The sequence below is a fragment of the Lycium barbarum genome, chromosome 2 (genome assembly GCF_019175385.1).
Source record: "Lycium barbarum isolate Lr01 chromosome 2, ASM1917538v2, whole genome shotgun sequence".
Lineage (NCBI taxonomy): Eukaryota > Viridiplantae > Streptophyta > Magnoliopsida > Solanales > Solanaceae > Lycium > Lycium barbarum.
The window spans coordinates 106,404,194-106,423,183 of NC_083338.1; the positions used below are offsets into that span (position 1 = coordinate 106,404,194).

General features: G+C 39.7%; 1 protein-coding gene across 1 annotated transcript in view; it reads right to left on the reverse strand.

Moving 5' to 3' along the window:
- Positions 1 to 256: 256 nt before the first annotated feature.
- LOC132628721 (protein SQS1-like) overlaps positions 257 to 18,990 on the reverse strand; it is a 36,415-nt gene continuing 17,681 nt past the window's right edge. The window contains exon 3 of the mRNA XM_060344484.1: positions 257 to 511. Within this exon, the coding sequence (XP_060200467.1) occupies positions 257 to 511 (255 nt within the window). The remainder of the gene's footprint in view (positions 512 to 18,990) is intronic.

An 18,990-nucleotide genomic window follows, 5' to 3' on the forward strand; every position in this document is an offset into this window, starting at 1 on the left:
TCCATGGTCATCCAGTAATATTCTGTCCTTAGGATTTTCTTAGCATGGACGAATCCATTCATGTGGGGTCCGCATGCCCCAATGTAGTTTAACCTACCCAAGAACCTCAAGACTTCTTTCTTTGTCTTGGGAAGCGGTAATTCCTAAATTGCTTTTATTTTGGTAGGATCCAGTTCCTCATGTCTGTCTTATACATTCGTGTCTTATGCTTGACTGAGGAAAAACCCTCCTTGATGGGTAATATGTGGGCCACTATTTAAGTGCTCAATCCCGGCATATCTGCGTATGTCCAAGCAAAGACGTCCATATATTCCTTCAACAAAGCTATGAGCTCTTCTTTCTGTAGAGCTCCCAAGTGACCACCGATTCGTGTCTCCTTGACATCCTCCTCGTCACCGAAGTTGATCACCTCAGTTTCATCCATATTCGGCTTCCTCTTGTCTTCTAATTCTTCCAACTCTTCCACCAGCCCCTCTGGCTTTATTGTCAATTCATCGTAATCCTCATATTCCTGTTGAATTTTTCCCTTATTCGTTTCACGACACGTCTTGACATTTTTGGTTGTTTTATTATGATTATTACTAAAAAGGTGAGGCAAAGTAAAGTTAGGTTCATTATAGTTTGTTACGCATGGTTAGTTAGAAAATTTTGTTATTATTATCTGATAAAGGTAGCAGTTTTATATAGATCAAGGCTTTTCATTAATTCAAAAGTAATTGATTACAGACTGTGGTCCTGGATCGAAACAATGTTAGACAATTTCCATTTTTGACCATCATGAAGTAATTTACAAAAGGCGACCAGTTGGGCCTTAGCTGATGTCGTTGCTTTTAGGAAAAGTTTTAAGAAAAATCCATCTCTCTACCGAGGAGCCAAGAGGGGGGTAGATGTCGAATTTCTCAGGCGCTCTCTTAGCCTCAGACTGCGTATGGTGAACTTCTCCTGGTTCTCTTCAATGATCGTGTAGCATCCCTCTTATTGGAACAGTGACTCGAGACCCCCATCAGTTTCTTCTCCATTTATTATCGGCATCTTTCTAGGAAATGAGTGGTGCAAACTCGGAATTGGATGGGGGTAAATTCCTTGTTCTGGGCTCTATTTTGATAGCCCTTGTGAGCACATCTTCACTGGGAGCATACCCTAGACCGAAGTGGTAGTTTTCTTTAGGGATTGGCACAGGCTCTGTTATCCCTTCGAGGTCCCTTCCTAGGCCCTTTCTTGTTTCAAAGCTGCTTCGTAGCATAGTGGAAACAATCATTTTGTAGACCGCTAGCATATGTTTATCGATCTCTTCTTCCGATGGGTGGCCCCAACGTATTCTACCACATGAAAGTTTGATAGGTGGGGACTCCCCTCGATCACAGGTATGATGTTATAAGGATACTTCTGAACATCCTTCTCAGTCGCAACTACAATTTCCTGTCCCTGCCATTCAAATTTTATGGCCTGGTGCAGAGTTGACAGGATTACGCCAGCGGAGTGTATCCATGGCCTTCCCAGGAGCATATTGCAGTTGGCCGTGATTGCCATGACTTGGAATTCTGCTGTGAAAGAGGCAGGCCCAACTTTGATCTGTAGATCTACTTCTCCCAGGGAGTCACTTTGGGATCCATCAAACCCTCTGACGTTCGTCTTACTTTAGCGGATTTTGCTCATGTCATAGCTGAGCTATGTTAGTGTAGTGATGGGGTAGGTATTGAGGCCCGATCCATTATCCACAAGCACTCTCCCTATTGCCTTGCCACCACACTCCATGGTGATGTTAAGAGCTCTGTTGTGAGAGGTTCCTTCTGTTGGCAACTCCTCTTTTGAGAAGCAGATTTTGTGTTCCCCAATGATGTGGGCTACCAATCCGGCCAAGTCTTCACTGCTCGTACCAGCTGGTACGTGTGCATCATCTAACAATCTCATGAGAGCCTGCCTGTGCGATGGGGAGCTAAAAATAGAATGAATGGGTTATATGTATATTTACGAGCTTGGACGGATAAACGTTGAGTGCCTAAGGAGACTGAAAAGTATGTTAAGGCTAGTCCCTTTCTTTCAAAAGGCATGATTCCTGTGTTATGATTCCATATATGTTTCCATAACCTTCTTCCAAAGTTTAGAAGTTCATGATTCTTAAAAGCTTCTTATGATACTAAAGATGAGATGTTTTCTATGATGAGCATGACGATGATAATTTTAAATCTAGAAATTCCAAAGCTTATGATTTTAATGCTATTATGAGATTATTGAGCTTTAGTACATGATTTTGTCGATTTTATTCATTGATATTGATCTCACCTTATAATAATTGTTCCTTCAAGGTGAGATATAGAGATGATGATTATTCCATAATATAATCGGAGGTTACCGACCTTACGTCACTCCGATAAGTTGTAGCTTTTAATTGGGATCTCATGCATGCTTTGTAAATATGTATGTATTTTAATAACACCGTGCCTATATGGCCGGGCAGTATAACACCGCACCGCCCTATAGGTGGTCGAGCAGACACACCACTGCAGTGGGTAGCTTACGCCCTGGACACGGGAGCCCTGGACGCGGGCTAGTGATAACAACACCGTGCCTATATGGCTGGGCAGTTTACTTGTATATATTTAAATTGTTGATTTAAAAAGTTAAAGTCAGCATGCATGATATCCGCCATAAGAGGCAGTCAGATATACAGGTTATCTCTTTATCTCATGCTTCTTTATTCTTGTTTATGTTTTTATTCATGACTTACATACTGAGTACACTGTTCGTACTGATGTCCCTTTTTGTGGACGCTGCGCTCATGCCCGCAGGTAGGCAGGGAGACAGATCAGATTCGTAGGTGCTTTATCAGTGGATTTTCAGGGGCACTCCACTTAATTTAAAGCTGTAGTCTATTGTTATTGGTCTTCATGGTCACTTGTATTCTATGTAGAGGCTCGTAGACATGTGTGTATAGTTAGACGTTTCATAACCCTATCGGTTCATATCGTTGTATAACATTTTAGTAGCCCTGTCAGCTGGTGACGATAGGCGTAATTGTTGAGGAATATATATAGAGATGTCCTGTTATGTTGTGATATATGTCCTTACAGATTATGATATCCATGAGCTATCTCTATGGTCCACCCAGAAATGATTATGAGGTGTATGTTTAGAGGTGCTCGGTGTGTTAGCTCCGGGTGCCCGTCATGGCCCTCTGGTTAGGTTGTGACAAAAGTGGTATCAGAGCAGTTTGTCCTAGGGTATGTCTACGAGCGTGTCCAGTAGAGTCTTGTTTATGGGTGTGCAGCACGCCACACTTATAAACAAGAGGCTACAGGGTATTCAAGAATGATTGACCTTTCTTTCTCATCTTAGATCGTGCCGTAGAGATAAATTATAGGATGTGATGTCCCTGATTCTAATCCTGAATGTTTTGATTGTGGATAAGCAGTTGATTATGCCGCTATGAGGTGATTGATGAGACCTGAAGTTGATACTCCGAAAGGTATGTTCCTGCCTTATTGATATTGATAGACCTTGATATAAGAACTTGAGCTAGATGTTACGGGTATTTGTGATCGTCCTGTGAGGCATTGGATGTGTTTTCTGGGCTATGTGCAAGAATGAGGCAGTAAGAAGTATAGAGGAAACTCTGTCGAAATTTTTACAAATTGCATTGTTTGAGTGTCTATGCTATAGAGAAAGGGTGAAGGAAACATGTGACAATCAGATGTTTGGTAAGTCATGATTGAACGAACAATTATGAGATGCTTTCAAAGAGAAGTTTTAGAATGATTTTGATTTAATTTAAGGGAAGAACCTTGGAAGGAAAAAAAATGACTAGCAATTAAAGGAACTGGAATGAGTCGCATTCGACATTTCGGAGAATTGATATTTATTGAAGATATAGGAAAAGTTGACATTAAGAACTCAAATGCAGTATTACGATTTATAGATTGGTGAGTAAGAGATAACAAAGAGATATTGATAAGGGAAAGGAAGTTAACGAGTAGGGGAAAGTTTTACTCTAGAAGTTTTTTTATATATATATATATATACATAAGATCAGGACGGGTTGATGACAGGCACTCAGACTCGTTTTATCGAACTTTCCTATATGATGTGAGTTTACATTGGGATTTAGAAGTCACCAGTCATTTGACTTCCAGGGGATTCTGAGTATTTGATAGTTGGTACTATTCTGAGAATCATTATGGCCAAGTTACTTCGAGTATTAATGATGACCTTGAACTTAAGAATGAGACATGGTTAGGTAAGTTGGATTGCAATTATGATTGTCTTCTGGATTGCTTATACAACTTCTAAAGATGATGTTGCTTGGCCGACGAAGGAAGTAGAGATTGTATCAACCTTAGAAATATGTGGTGTGTTTTTAGCTAATTTTTATAAGAAGTCTTCACCTCATTTTTTTCGGACGGGTGTTGTGAAGATTATTGACGAGAGAAAAATTAGGTGCGATGTCGGTTTATATGTAAGGAGAGAAGAGAGTAGGTGTACAAGTGAAGTTAAAGTATTGCAAGGATCGATTCGGTTGCTACAAGAAAGTAAAGGATGCGAGGTTGATTATCTTAGACAAAGAGACAGGGTACAAGTATGAGTAAAGATTTTTAAGTAAAGTTATATCGCCAGGATTCACAGCTAGGACGTAGGAAGGTATGCTAGGAAGACCTACAGATTTAGACATACAAAAAAAAAATATGAGGAACCATAATAGCTGAGGGAAATTAGGAGCATATGAGCTTTACAATTAGAATTCTCTGGCAAGCTAGGCAAAAAGAGAGGGGAGATGTATTAGAGCCATAGATTCAGGACAAAATCAAATGGCAACGGGATATCTCGCAAGAAAAGGTGTTGAAAAGCAATAAAAAGATAAGTCACGAGTGGATACATCGAGTATTATGTATACCCTTATGATTGATGTTACGACATGTTAAAAATATTGATTGTGTCGTATGTCAAAATTGAGGTAGCAAGCACTACAGAAAGAATCAGGATTGGGTTTTCTTGGGAATTAAAGTCTGATAGCGGTAACACGACCAAATATGTAAGCACAAGCATTAGGAAAAGGAAGGTCATGATATCATGAAGGGGAGAGAAACTTGGAAAAGGAAAACGTATACACATTGAGGATCAGGTAATATATTTGAGGAAAAGGTTAGGACGAAAGCAGGAAAGCAGACGATAGGATCAAATTTATATAAATCAATGGGAGATAGAGTAATGTTGTACGTGACAAGGGATGAACGTGAGGACCTCAGAACCAACCTATACGTTTTTATAACTAGAACCAAGAAGGTTGTAAATAATGAATAAAGGTGCATCCTTGAGAAGGAATAAACAGAACTTATTAGAGCGACGAGGAAATTTTAAACTCCTGAGTTTTAACCAAGAGAATGGATGTGAACACATAATTGGTACACCTATTTAAGGAGAGAAAGTACCCCAAGAAGATATTTTCAGCGACAAAAGGGATTCGTACTCGTAATGAAATACTCCAAAGTTTTCTAACCTAAGAGTAAAGGATGACTAATGGAAAGAGGCGTTTTACGAGTAAAAGAAAACAAAAGGAACTATGAGGATTAAAGGAAGGATAAAGAGAATTATGTGGCCGCTGAAAACTAGGAGAAGGTTAATGAGTCAGTAGGCTTGCCCATGGGAAAACAAATTGAAATTATAAGACAATGGTCATGTGAAAGATGCCAAGATGCGATCATGAAGAAAACCGAGAAAATTCGAGATATATATCTATATACGTGTGTACAAGTTGTAGTATCATAAAGGAAGATGAAAACTCGACGAAAGAAGAGAGGAAAGGGTGTACTTTGTGAGGAGTTCATAATAAGAACAAGAACCGACAGAACACCAGGAGGACTATGATGCCTAGCGGTGAATATAAACAAGTAGTTAAGAAGAATTACGGGACAAAATGAGCTAAGCTAATGGAAGGACGAGTCATGGAAATGGATGGTGTGAAGTATCGACTTTTAATGGTCTAGCATAGACATAAATCGGAATTGGGAACCTAGAGCAAGGAGAATTTCAAGAATATTAAGAAGGTAGTCATGGAGGAAGACTAGCGCTAAAGGAGCGTGGTATAGTCGGACACTCCATAAGGGGCCTAATGAATTCTGATGTCCCCATTAAATAATTAGCCTAGAAGATTACTAGTCATGAAAGGTAGAGGTGACCAATAAAGAAAGCATCTGAATTATATCCGATATGTGTAAACATTTGACTTAGTACAAGAATCCAGTTAGCAAAAGGGAAATAAGTTAAACCATGCGATGAAAAAACATCAGCATTATATGGAATAGAGGAGTTAAAGGATCGCTAAGGTTGGCTAGATGACTATCAAAGACGGTTAACACTCCAAAGTTACGGTATATGAGAACTTCCTTTAAAAGGGGGAAAGAACAAATTCAGTTCTTAGATGAACTACAATATTCCCAAGTTCAAAAGAGGGAAATGTACTGGCTTGAAAGAGCCAAAATTCTAGATGAACCAATATATCAAGAATGTGCTAAAGAAAAGTGAGAATGGATTAAATGCAGGTATATCAGGAGGCAAATATGGAAGGAGAATAAGTTTCGCCAATGCGATACGTTGTATTCCAGAATATGACTCGAATCACTCGCGCCGAAGAAATTTTAGGTACATTTAGATATGCAGTAAAGTACTCCAAGGGGTAGTAGAAGGAGTGAGGAAGGTAAGTATGAGGGACAATCGGGGTTACTAAAAAGAACTTATAGCACTAGAAGAGATGAAAACTTTGAAAGAGGAATATTCATAGGAAATTTTAATGATCTTCAAAGGAAAGGAAGATAGCATACCTATGGATAGCAAGACAGCAGTACTGCCTGAGATTAGAAAGTACCTCGTAAGTTGTGAAATTCCAAGTCACCAATTATATCAATTGTGAGAGTGTATGACATAGAACCATATAAACAATCGCCGTAATGAAACGGCCAGCAGAATGGTGCAAGGTCGACGAGTACAAAAAAAAAGAAGAAAAAAACGATAGGATAATCTAAAGTAGCACTACAGAAGCAAGCAAGGAAAGGTGTTATATCTGAACAAGAGAATTTTTCTACTAGTAAAGAAATAAGGAGCAAGGCAAAAGAGTACAACAATTAACAGTGCTCACAGACCGACAGAGAGCCATAGCAATTATGAGTTAAGAGCATCATAATGGCAACAAGTCGCAGGACGGTAGCTAGATATCAGTTGACCACTAGGCACATACATAAGAACATGAGGATATGGAACTAATGAATGAGTTTGACAAAGAATTGGGAGAATATGAAAGAAGACTAATGAGCGCATAGTATAAGGGCATGGATATCAGGAACTAAAGGAGGACAACCATTTCAAGAAATTAATGATAGCATTGTAAGCTCGCAAGCTATAACATTCGAGGACGAATGTTTCTAAGGGGGGAAGGATGTTACACCTCGCACTTTTAGAGCATGAGCATGTCACATCCTTCACCGTATTAATGGAGTATCGGAGACGTCCCATGAAGTTTTGGAAGGTACAAGCCATGGGAAAATGAAGTAAAGGATGAATTACGATCTCATAAGCCGTAGCAAGGAGGGACAACCTTGAAACCAAAGGACATGACCATTATCAAGTATGATTAATGATAAATATCATGTATGGAGAGTTTCAGAAAATTTTGGGACCAAGCAAATCGAAGCAAATAAGGTTGTTGAAGATTTGGAAAAAAGTTGGCAGAATTGTGGGTCAACTTTGGAGGGGTATATCTCCAGGTATATCAGGAGTTTTAAGGGTGTTTCAAAATACTAAAATGAAGTTCGTCGAGTCTAGTTTCCAACGCAACAAACCACTTGTCGATACAACATCAGAGTAGAGAATCATGGACATTACAAGTTAGGCTAACAAAAAAAAAGAAACACGCGCTACAGTGTGCGCTGCTACAGTAACCGGGCTGCTACAGTACTGAAGACTCTACGTCGGTCCAAACCTACTCTAAAGCTCTAGAAAACGGGTTTTACCCTTATGCTTTTCATCCAACACCTTTAAAACATTCCCCAACCTTCTAGAATATTTCCCCAACTTCCACCCACAAAATTTTGGCCCAAAACAAGTGGAAACAACCAAATCTTCCATCAAGATAATTAGAAACTACAAGAGTAGCAAGCCTATAGTATTGTATCATGATTGAGTGTAAAGTTGAACTGATTTTGTCACGACCCGACCAGGGGCCGTGATGGGTGCCCGTGGCTAACCACCGAGCACCACTCATGCTACTACTCATCATACTCATTATAACAAGCCTTTCAGCTATCAAAATGATAATATATATATATATATATATACATATATACAGTAGTAACCTGGTGAGACCATATAACCCACAACTGCGTATCTACGAGTCTCTACTAGAGTGCTAGACATAGGGACGGGACAGGACCCCGTCGTGCCCAAAATATACATATATATATATATATATATATATATACACACACACACACAAAAGAATAATCAAAGGCACCTCCGGAACAGTTGAGTGCTCTCAAATCAGCTACTAGCTCCTACGAGTCTGGACCAAGATCACCTCCCTGTCTACCTGTGGGCATGAACACAGTGTCCAAATAAAACGGACGCCACTACGAATATTTTACTGAGTATGAGAGGCATAATTAATAATAATACGTCAATGAGATAAAGGAAGCATCAAATAAGGAGCAACTGTAACTGACTGTCAATCATAAAAGAAATAATGTATGCTGGCTTACTTCATACTCATCATCATATCATGTATGCATAAATGTATAAGCTGCCCATCCATATAGGTACGGTGTGATAATAATTAACCTGCGAGTCCAGGCCTCCCGCGTCCGGGGTATAAGCTGCCCACTGCAGTGATGTGTGTCTGCCCGTGCCATATAGGCACGGTGTAATACATCAACATATACTCATCATAATGCATGTATAATAACTCAAAGATAGCTATACTTTATTGAGGTGACATAAGGTCGTGAACCCCCAATTTTGTTGTGGAACATTTATAAGTATTCTGCCTCACCTTGAAGGAAATAGTATATAAGGTGAGTATATACAGTAAATGACATCATTAACTTAATGGTATTCTGCCTCACCTTGAAGGAAATAACATATAAGGTGAGTCTATATGATAAATGACATCATTAGCGTTATAGGAACATCATATCATAAACTCTAGAATCTTTATACTTAACTCATCATCTCATATGGCTATTCATGAACATAGGCTATTAGTTTTCCGGAATGTAAAAGATTTCATGGAGAAGAAGGAAGAATCATGCCATCGGATTCATGCCATAGAAAGAAAGGACTAGCCTCACATACCTTTTATGTTTAACTAATCTATCACTTGCTTGTTCTCCTTTGATGCCCACGTTTCTACCTTCTAGAGAAGTCGCATGAACATTAGCTAATCGATTACTTAAACGTTCTTACTAAAGCTAAAGAAAATTGGGCAGCATTTCCTTTGTTTACAAAACTTTTCCCATATTCCATATCAACTCCCAAACATTCATAACAACGTTCACAATATAATAGACAACAATCGTCATCCATCTATACTATCCGCAATTCACAATCTTACTCCAGTTTCTCCATAATTGTGGTTATAGTTCACTATCGCGTTTTCTCATATATAATACTTGTCCCACATTCTAAATGTCATTCATAACATTTTTACAATCACAACATATCGATAATCATGACTCAATCCAAACCTTTGCTCAACAATGTCACTATTCCCACATTTATGACCCACTTTCCTATATCTTTCTACAATCCAAGTGTTTTTTTACTTTCAACACCTTAAACAATAAGGAATGATCATAAAAATCACCTTAGATAATGGAATATTAAGCCCTGAGTGAAAATTCTCTTCTTGCACAAAACCCCTAACTCACTTCCTTTGGGATTTCTTGGTGTAGATGAACTTTTATTAGGTTTCATACACTTGATTTCGTGGGTTTGATGTAGTTGATCATGGTTTTCCCTTGGTTTCTTGTGGTTGAAGAGTAGAGAGAATTATAGAGGCTTCTTGAAGTGTGGAAAGTGGAAATGAAATGAAATAAAATGAGAAAGGGGTCCTTATATTAAATCTTGAAATCTGTCCCGAACAAGATATACGGACCAACATATAGTCCGTACATTTTATACGGGCCGTATGTATGGCCGTATGTTTGGTCCAGTGAGTGATGCCCCTCTTGGCTAAATATACGGCCTAACATACGGCCAGTATGTTGGGCCGTATAATGCCCAGCTATTTCGATTTCGTTCTTGTCGACTCGTTTGATCTCCAATCCTTATAGAACCTTCTTGACACTTATTTAACACCTCAATACCAATCTAAGGGATGTTATCACTTGTCTCCAAAACATCTTTAAGCCATGATTAACTTGTCACTTATAATTCTTACCCGACACACAACATATCCTTTGCTCTCCTTGACAACCTTCTTTCCTTTGTTCAAATGTCTTAGAATCTCGATTAGGATCATCAAATGCTATTTATTACTTATCGAAATGTCTTATACGTCGTGCCCTTCACTAACCTATTCACCGTACGTTAATGGGGATTTTCCAAGGTGTAACACTCTCCCCCCTTTTGAAACATTTGTCCTCGAATGTTAAACACTCGGGAATTCTACATTAATTTCGCCAAAGTTTCCCCTGTAATATGGCTCTACCATCCAGTCACAACAACCCATAATAATATTTCCTCACAGGGCCACAACACAATAGAACTTATAAATTGGCCACACACGACCAAAAGCATGAAAAGGAAGCATACATACCTCATAGTGTTAGTGTCTCATCTTGAATCTCAACCGGGGGTTGGAATAAGTGCGGGTACTTGGACTTCATACTCTCTTCTGCTTCCCTGGTCATTTCCTCTCGGTTGTCATTTCGCCACAAGACTTTGACTGAAGCTACTTCCATACTTCGAAGTCTTCGTACTTGCCTGTCTAAGATGGAAATAGGCACTTCTTCATATGCTAGCTTTTCTGTCACTTGGACATCATCAATCGGAACAATTCTCGTAGGATCTCTAACACACTCGTAGAGCATTGAGACATGGAAGACTGGATGGACTGATTCAAGCTTTGAAGGCAAGTCTAATTCGTAGGCTACGTGACCCACTTTGCCAGTAATTTTATAGGGTCCAATGTATCGAGGACTTAATTTCCCTTTCTTGCCAAATCTCATTACCCCTTTCATTGGCGACACCTTCAAAAATACCCAATCATCCACCTGAAATTCCAAGTCTCGCTGGCAGTTGTCCGCATAAGATTTTTGGCGACTTTGGGCTGTCAACAATCGATCTCGGATCACCTTGACTTTTTCTACCGCTTGCAGAATAAATTCAGGGCCTATTAACTGTACTTCTCCTATTTCAAACTATCCAATTGGGGATCTGCACTTCCTCCCATATAAAGCTTCATACGGGGCCATTTGGATACTGGAATGATAGCTATTGTTATATGCGAACCCAATAAGGGGTAGGTGATCATCCCAACTACCACCGAAATCTAGCACACATGCTTGAAGCATATCTTCCAAAGTCTGAATAGTACGCTCGATTTGTCCATCCGTCTGCAAATGAAATGTCGTGCTAAGCTTCACTTGAGTACCTAGACCTTCTTGGAAAGATTTCCAGAACTTGACTGTAAATTGCGCTCCTCTATCCGTGATAATGGATATCGGTATACCATGGAGTCGCACAATTTCTTTGAGATACAATCTTGCATAGTCTTCTACTGAGTATGTGCTTCTGACTGGAAGAAAATGAGCTGCTTTTGTTAATCTATCCACAATCATCCATATAGAATCATACTTGCCTTGGGAACGAGGTAACCCCACAATAAATCCATGTTGATCACTTCCCATTTCCAAGTAGGGATTTCCATTGCTTACAGTAATCCTCCTAGCTTTTGATGTTCGATTTTCACTTGTTGGCAATTTGGACATTGGGCTACAAATTCTGCGATGTCTCTCTTCATGCCGTCCCACCAATATATCAACTTGAGATCATGGTACATCTTGGTTGCACCTGGGTGAATAGAATACCGAGAGTAATGGGCCTCTTCTAGAATGCGACGACGCAGTTTTGCAACATTCGAAACACATAGCCTGCCTTGGTACCTAAGAATTCCATCCATAGAAAATTCAAATGGAGACTTCTCTTTTTCATGAGATATGTCTCTGTAATGGCACAATTGAGGATCTTCATATTGTCGCTCTTTCACTTCTATGTCCAGGGACGAAACTGTGGGATCATTAATACTAATTCCTGCACTACCTGAATCAATCACACGTACTCCAAGATTAGCTAGTTGGTGGAGCTCATGAGTCATTTCTTTCTTGTACAGAGGAACTTCACATAGGCTACCCATTGATCGGCGGCTAAGCGCATCGGCTACTACATTTGCTTTTGCGGGGTGGTATAAAATGCTCACATCATATTCTTTCAATAGTTATAACCCCCGCCTCTGCCGCAGATTCAACTTCTTTTGTTTGAAAATATATTGAAGACTCTTGTGATCTGTATAAATATCGACATGCACTCAATACAAGTAATGTCTCCACATCTTTAATGTATGAATAACTGCAGCCAATTCGAGATCATGAGTTAGGTATTTCTTCTCATGCTTCCGTAGCTGTCTCGAAGCATAAGCGATGACTTTATCGTGCTGCATTAACACACATCCTAACCCAACGCCGGAACCATCACAGTACACCACATAACCATCTGTACCTTCTGGGAGTGTTAAGACTGGAGGTGAGGTTAATCTGTCCTTCAACTCTTGGAAGCTGCGTTCACAAGCATCATTCCATTGAAATTTAACTGACTTCTGGGTTAGCTTCGTCAATGGGGCTGAAATAGAGGAAAATCCCTCTACAAATCTTCTATAGTAGCCTACCAATCTCAGAAAACTACGGACCTCTGTAGGCGTCGTAGGCCTTGGCCAAGTCTTCACAGCTTCAATTTTCTGAGTGTCGACTCGAATGCCATCATCTGAAATAACATATCCCAGAAATGTTACAGAATTCAGCCAAAACTCGCACTTTGAAAATTTTCCATATAATTCTCGAGCTCGAAGAATTCCAAGAACGATACGTAACTGATCGGCATGTTCTGATTCTGTGCGAGAATACATCAGAATATCGTCAATGAATACTATCACAAATAAATCCAAGAGTGGCCTGAATACATTATTCATCAAATTAATGAACACTGCCGGAGAATTGGTCAACCCAAACGACATCACCCGAAATTCATAATGGTTATATCTTGTTCTGAAAACTGTTTTGGGAATATCTTCTTCTCTAACTCTCACTTGATGATAACCTGACCTCAAGTCTATTTTAGAAAACCACTTAGCACCCTGTAGTTGATCAAACAAATCATTAATCCTTGGGAGAGGATATATGTTCTTTATTGTCACCTTGTTCAACTGCCTATAATCAATGCACATTCGTACGGAACCATCTTTCTTCCTCACGAACAAGACTGGTGCTCCCCACGGTGATGAACTGGGTCTAATAAATCCCTTCTCAAGCAAATCTTTCAACTGTGCCTTTAGCTTTTTCAATTCTACCGGAGCCATTCGGTAAGGAGGAATGGAAATAGGCTTGGTGTCCGGCAACACATCAATGGCAAAGTCAATCTCTCTTTTTGGAGGAAGGCCTGGAAGTTCATTTGGAAATACATCCGAAAATTCATTTACTACCGGAACGGATTGGAACGTTGGTGATTTTGCTTCGGTGTCATGTACTCGGACTAAGTGATAAATATAGCCCTTAGCTATCATCTTCCTTGCCTTAAGGTAGAAAATAAACCTACCCTTGGAGATGCTGTATTACCCTTCCATTCAAGCACGGGCTCTCCCGAAAATTGAAATCGAACTATTTTCATCCGACAATCAACATTAGCATAACATGAAGCCAACCAATCCATACCCATAATCACATCGAAATCTAACATTTCCAGCTCGATTAAATCAGCTTTGGTCTGGCGATTGCATACCACAAGTACACAATGTTTATACACTTGTCTAGCTATCACAGGATCACCAACCGGAGTAGATACCTCAAAAGGTTTAATTGGCTCAGGTTTTACCCCAATACGACCAGCAACATACAGAGTAATATAAGAGAGAGTAGAATCCGGATCTATCAATGCATATACATCATGGGAGAATATGGAGAATGTACCTGTAACTACATCCGGGGAGGACTCAAGATCCTGTCGTCCGGCTAAAGCATACACACGGGGCTATGTGGCACCTGAAGTAGATGCTACCCCTCTGCCTCTACCTCGACCTGCTGACATCTAGGGAGTCTGACCTACCGGGCGCACTGAAGATGAACCAACCACTGATCCTGTGAGCTGAAACCCAACTCTACCACTCATCAACAGGCAATCTCGCATCATGTGCCCAATCCGGTTGCAGGAATAGCAAGCATCCGATCCCTGGCGACACCGTCCGAAATGTAACCTACTGCACTGGCTGTATTGCGATACTGGGGGGTCTCCTCTGGCTATAATCTCTCCCAAAATGAGAATCTGGGGCCCTTGAACTCTAACGCTGTCCTGAACGAAAGGGGCGGTCAAATCTCCTACCTGTAACTCATGGAGGTGCACTAGTCACCGACTGGCCTGGGTGTCTAGAATGTGTCTTCCTTAATCTCCCTCTATAATCACTGCCTGCCCCCATAGATCTGGCCCTCTTGCTTTGCCTTCTATCAATATCACAATCACCCCTTTGTAGTTGCTGTCGTCCCTCTAAATTCTGGGCATGGGCTTGTATTTGGGAAATATCCATCCCATCTTGCAATGAAGCTGTTAAGCAATCTTTAAATAAATGTGGCCCTAAGCCACTCACAAAGCGATGCACTCTATCTCCCATATCGATCACCATAGTTGGAGCATACCTACCCAATGAATTGAATTGAAGGCTATACTCCGAGGCACTCATATTTTCTTGCTTTAAATTTAAGAACCTATCCGTTCTAGCTCGGCGGACCTCGGGTGGCAAATAGTGACGGATGAAAGCATCTACAAATTCTTGCCACACAGGAGGAGGTGCATTTTCCTTCCTTGATGCTAGCCAATTATTTTACCACAATACCGCCACATCTCGGAGTCTATAAGATGCCAACTCCACAGATTCAGTTTCGGAGGCATGAATAATCCTTAATGTTCTCAGCATCTCATCAACAAAACCTTGCGGGTCTTCATCCAGCTTTGACCCGAAAAACTCTGGAGGATTCAAACTCATAAAGTCACGGGCTTTGGTATTAGCTGCCCGATCACTTGAACTCACATTCTGCTGTTGTGCCTGGGCGGCAACCAACTGTGTCAATAAAAAGAACTAAAAAGGTGAAATAATTTTTCGTAATCGATCGCTCATATGTCCATTTCGTTCTGGCTAGCGAATTCGGGATATTCTACATTTAATGAGAAATAGTAAAGTTATGAACTCAAGGTAGCAAAAAACAAGACAATGAATAGCCTCGGTCACTTGTTGACCCGAAGCAACCGGTGGAGGAATTGGAGCTGAAGCTCCTCCTTGTTCTTCTAAATTGGGCGGGGTAGAGAAAGTATTAGATGGGGCCTCATTATGTAACTTGCCCTCTTCTACATTCATTGGTGGCTCTCTTTCTACCTGCCTTTTCATCGTAGTCTTGCCCTTCTAGGCGGTTGTACCTCTTTCCTTTGGCGGCATTTCTGAAATCATAACACACTATTAAGAGAGGAAAATCTTATAACACAGCTCTATCGCACGATCTCTTAAGATGAAAGATGGTCATTTTTTCAAAATGCCCTGTAGCCTCCTGTTTATTAGTGTGGCGCGCAACACACCATAAACAAGACTCTACTAGACACGGCTCGTAGACACTTTCTAGGATTGAACTGCTCTGATACCACTTTTGGCATGACCCGACTAGGGGCCGTGACGGGTGCCCGTGGTTAACCACCGAGCACCACTCATGCTACTACTCATCATCCTCATTATAACAAGAGGATCGTTTCTCATTTGGAAACATAAATACTTTTATATACATAAGTCTTTCGGCTATAAAAATGATAATATATATATATAAATATATACAATAGTAACCCGGTGAGTCCATATAACCCACAACTGCGTATCTACGAGCCTCTACTACAGTGCTAGACATAGGGATGGGACAGGACCCCGTCGTGCCCAAAATATTCATATATATATATATATATACACACACACACACACACACACACACACACACACACACAAAAGAATAATCAAAGGTACCTCCGGAACAATGGAGTGCTCACAAATCAGCTACTAGCTCCTACGAGTCTGGATCAAGATCACCTCCCTGTCTACCTGTGGGCATGAACACAGCGTCCAAAGAAAATGGACGTCAGTACGAACATTGTACTGAGTATGAGAGGCATAATTAATAATCATACATCAATGAGATAAAGGAAGCATCAAATAAGGAGCAACTGTAACTGACTGTCAATCATAAAAGAATTAATGTATGCTGGCTTACTTCATAGTGACCATCATATCATGTATGCATAAATGTATAAGCTGCCCGTCCATATAAGTACGGTGTGATAATAATTAACCTGCGTCCAGGCCTCCCGCATCCGGGGTATAAGCTGCCTACTGTAGTGGTGTGTGTCTGCCCGTGCCATATAGGCACGATGTAATATCATCAACATATACACATCATAATGCATGTATAATAACACAAAGATAGCTATACTTTATCGAGGTGACATATGGTCGTGAACCCCCGATTCCATTGTGGAACATTTATAAGTATTCTGCCTCACCTTGAAGGAAATAGTATATAAGGTGAGTATATAAAATAATTGACATCATTAACTTAATGATATTCTACCTCACCTTGAAGGAAATAACATATAAGGTGAATGTATACGATAAATGACATCATTAGTGTTATAAGAACATCATACAATAAACTCTAGAATCTTTATACTTAGCTCATCATCTCGTATGGCTATTCATGAACATAGGCTATTAGTTTTCCGAAATGTAGAAGATTTCATGGAGAAGAAGGAAGAATCATGCCATCGGATTCATGCCATAGAAAGAAAGGACTAGCCTCACATACCTTTTATGTTTAACTAATCTATCACTTGCTTGTTCTCTTTTGATGCCCACGTTTCTACCTTCAAGAGAAGTCGCATGAACATTAGCTAATCGATTACTTAAACATGCTTACTAAAGCTAAAGAAAATTGGGCAGCATTTCCTTTGTTTACACAACTTTTCCCATATTCTATATCAACTCCCAAACATTCATAACAACGTTCACAATATAATAGACAACAATCGTCATCCATCTATATTATCCGCAATTCACAATCTCACTCCAATTTCTCCATAATTGTGGTTATAGTTCACTATCGCGTTTTCTCATATATAACACTTGTCCCACATTCTAAATGTCATTCATAACATTTTTACAATCACAACATATCGATAATCATGACTCAATCCAAACCTTTACTCAACAATGTCACTATTCCCACATTTATGACCCACTTTCCTATATCTTTTTACAATGCAAGTGTTTTTAACTTTCAACACCTTAAACAAAAAGGAATGATCATAAAACTCACCTTAGATAATGGAAGATTAAGCCTTGAGTGAAAATTCTCTTCTTGCACAAAAACCGTAACTCACTTCCTTTGGGATTTCTTGGTGTAGATGAACTTTTATTAGGTTTCATACACTTGATTTCCCGGGTTTGATGTAGTTGATCATGGTTTTCCCTTGGTTTCTTGTGGTTGAAGAGTAGAGAGAATTCTAAAGGCTTCTTGAAGTGTGGAGAGTGGAAATGAAATGAAATGAAATAAAATGAGAGGAGGGGTCCTTATATTAAATCTTGAAATCTGTCCTTACCAAGATATACGGACCAACATATGGTCCGTACATTTTATACGGGCCGTATGTTTGGTCCAGTGAGTGATGCCCCTCTTGGCTAAATATACGGCCTAACATACGGCCAGTATAATTTATACGGCCTAACATACGGCCAGTACAATTTATACGGCCAGTATGTTGGGCCGTATAATGCCCAGCTACTTCGATTTCGTTCTCGTCGACTCGTTTGATCTACAATCCTTATGGAACCTTCTTGACACTTATTTAACACCTCAATACCAATCTAAGGGATTTTATCACTCGTCTCCAAAACATCTTTAAGCCATCATTAACTTGTCACTTATAATTCTTACCCAACACACAACATATCCTTTGCTTTCCTTGGCAACCTTCTTTCCTTACTTCAAATGTCTTTGAATCTCAATTAGCATCATCAAATGCTACTTCTTACTTATCGAAATGTCGTATGCGTCGTGCCCTTCACTAACCTATTCACCGTACGTTAATGGGGAATTTTCCAAGGTGTAACAGATTTATCCATAGTTCTTGGGTTGTATGCACTACTTAAGGTACGTATAACACCCTTTTGGTTGTGTGTTAGCTTAATTAAATGTTGGTAAAGTTGTTGGAGGCCAAATACCGTAAGACTACATCAAAATAAGTTAAGACACTATTTTGTAGGGGTTGTTTTGATTGTTTAAATATGACTTCTAATGGTTGTAAATGGTGGATTATAACCTGAATATATTGTCCCTAGGGTTATTGGGATTATTCATGTGTTAGTTGGAAAGATGGAGAAGAAAATATACAAAATCTATGAATAGAAAGTAAAGGAGGAGGCGTAGGAGTATGGATTGCTTTGGAATACATTTAAGGATATTTAGAACTAAAATACGATATGGTAAATCTATGAATATTGTTATGAAGGGTGTGGACTGAATTATGAAAGGAGAGTTGGGTTTGAATGACGTTGTTATTCATTAAACGAGCTTGCCGCTCGATATGATTCTTAAAGTAATCAAAGAAGGTTATATTGGATTATATTGTAGTCGTTGCTATTGTTGATTGTTGTTGTTG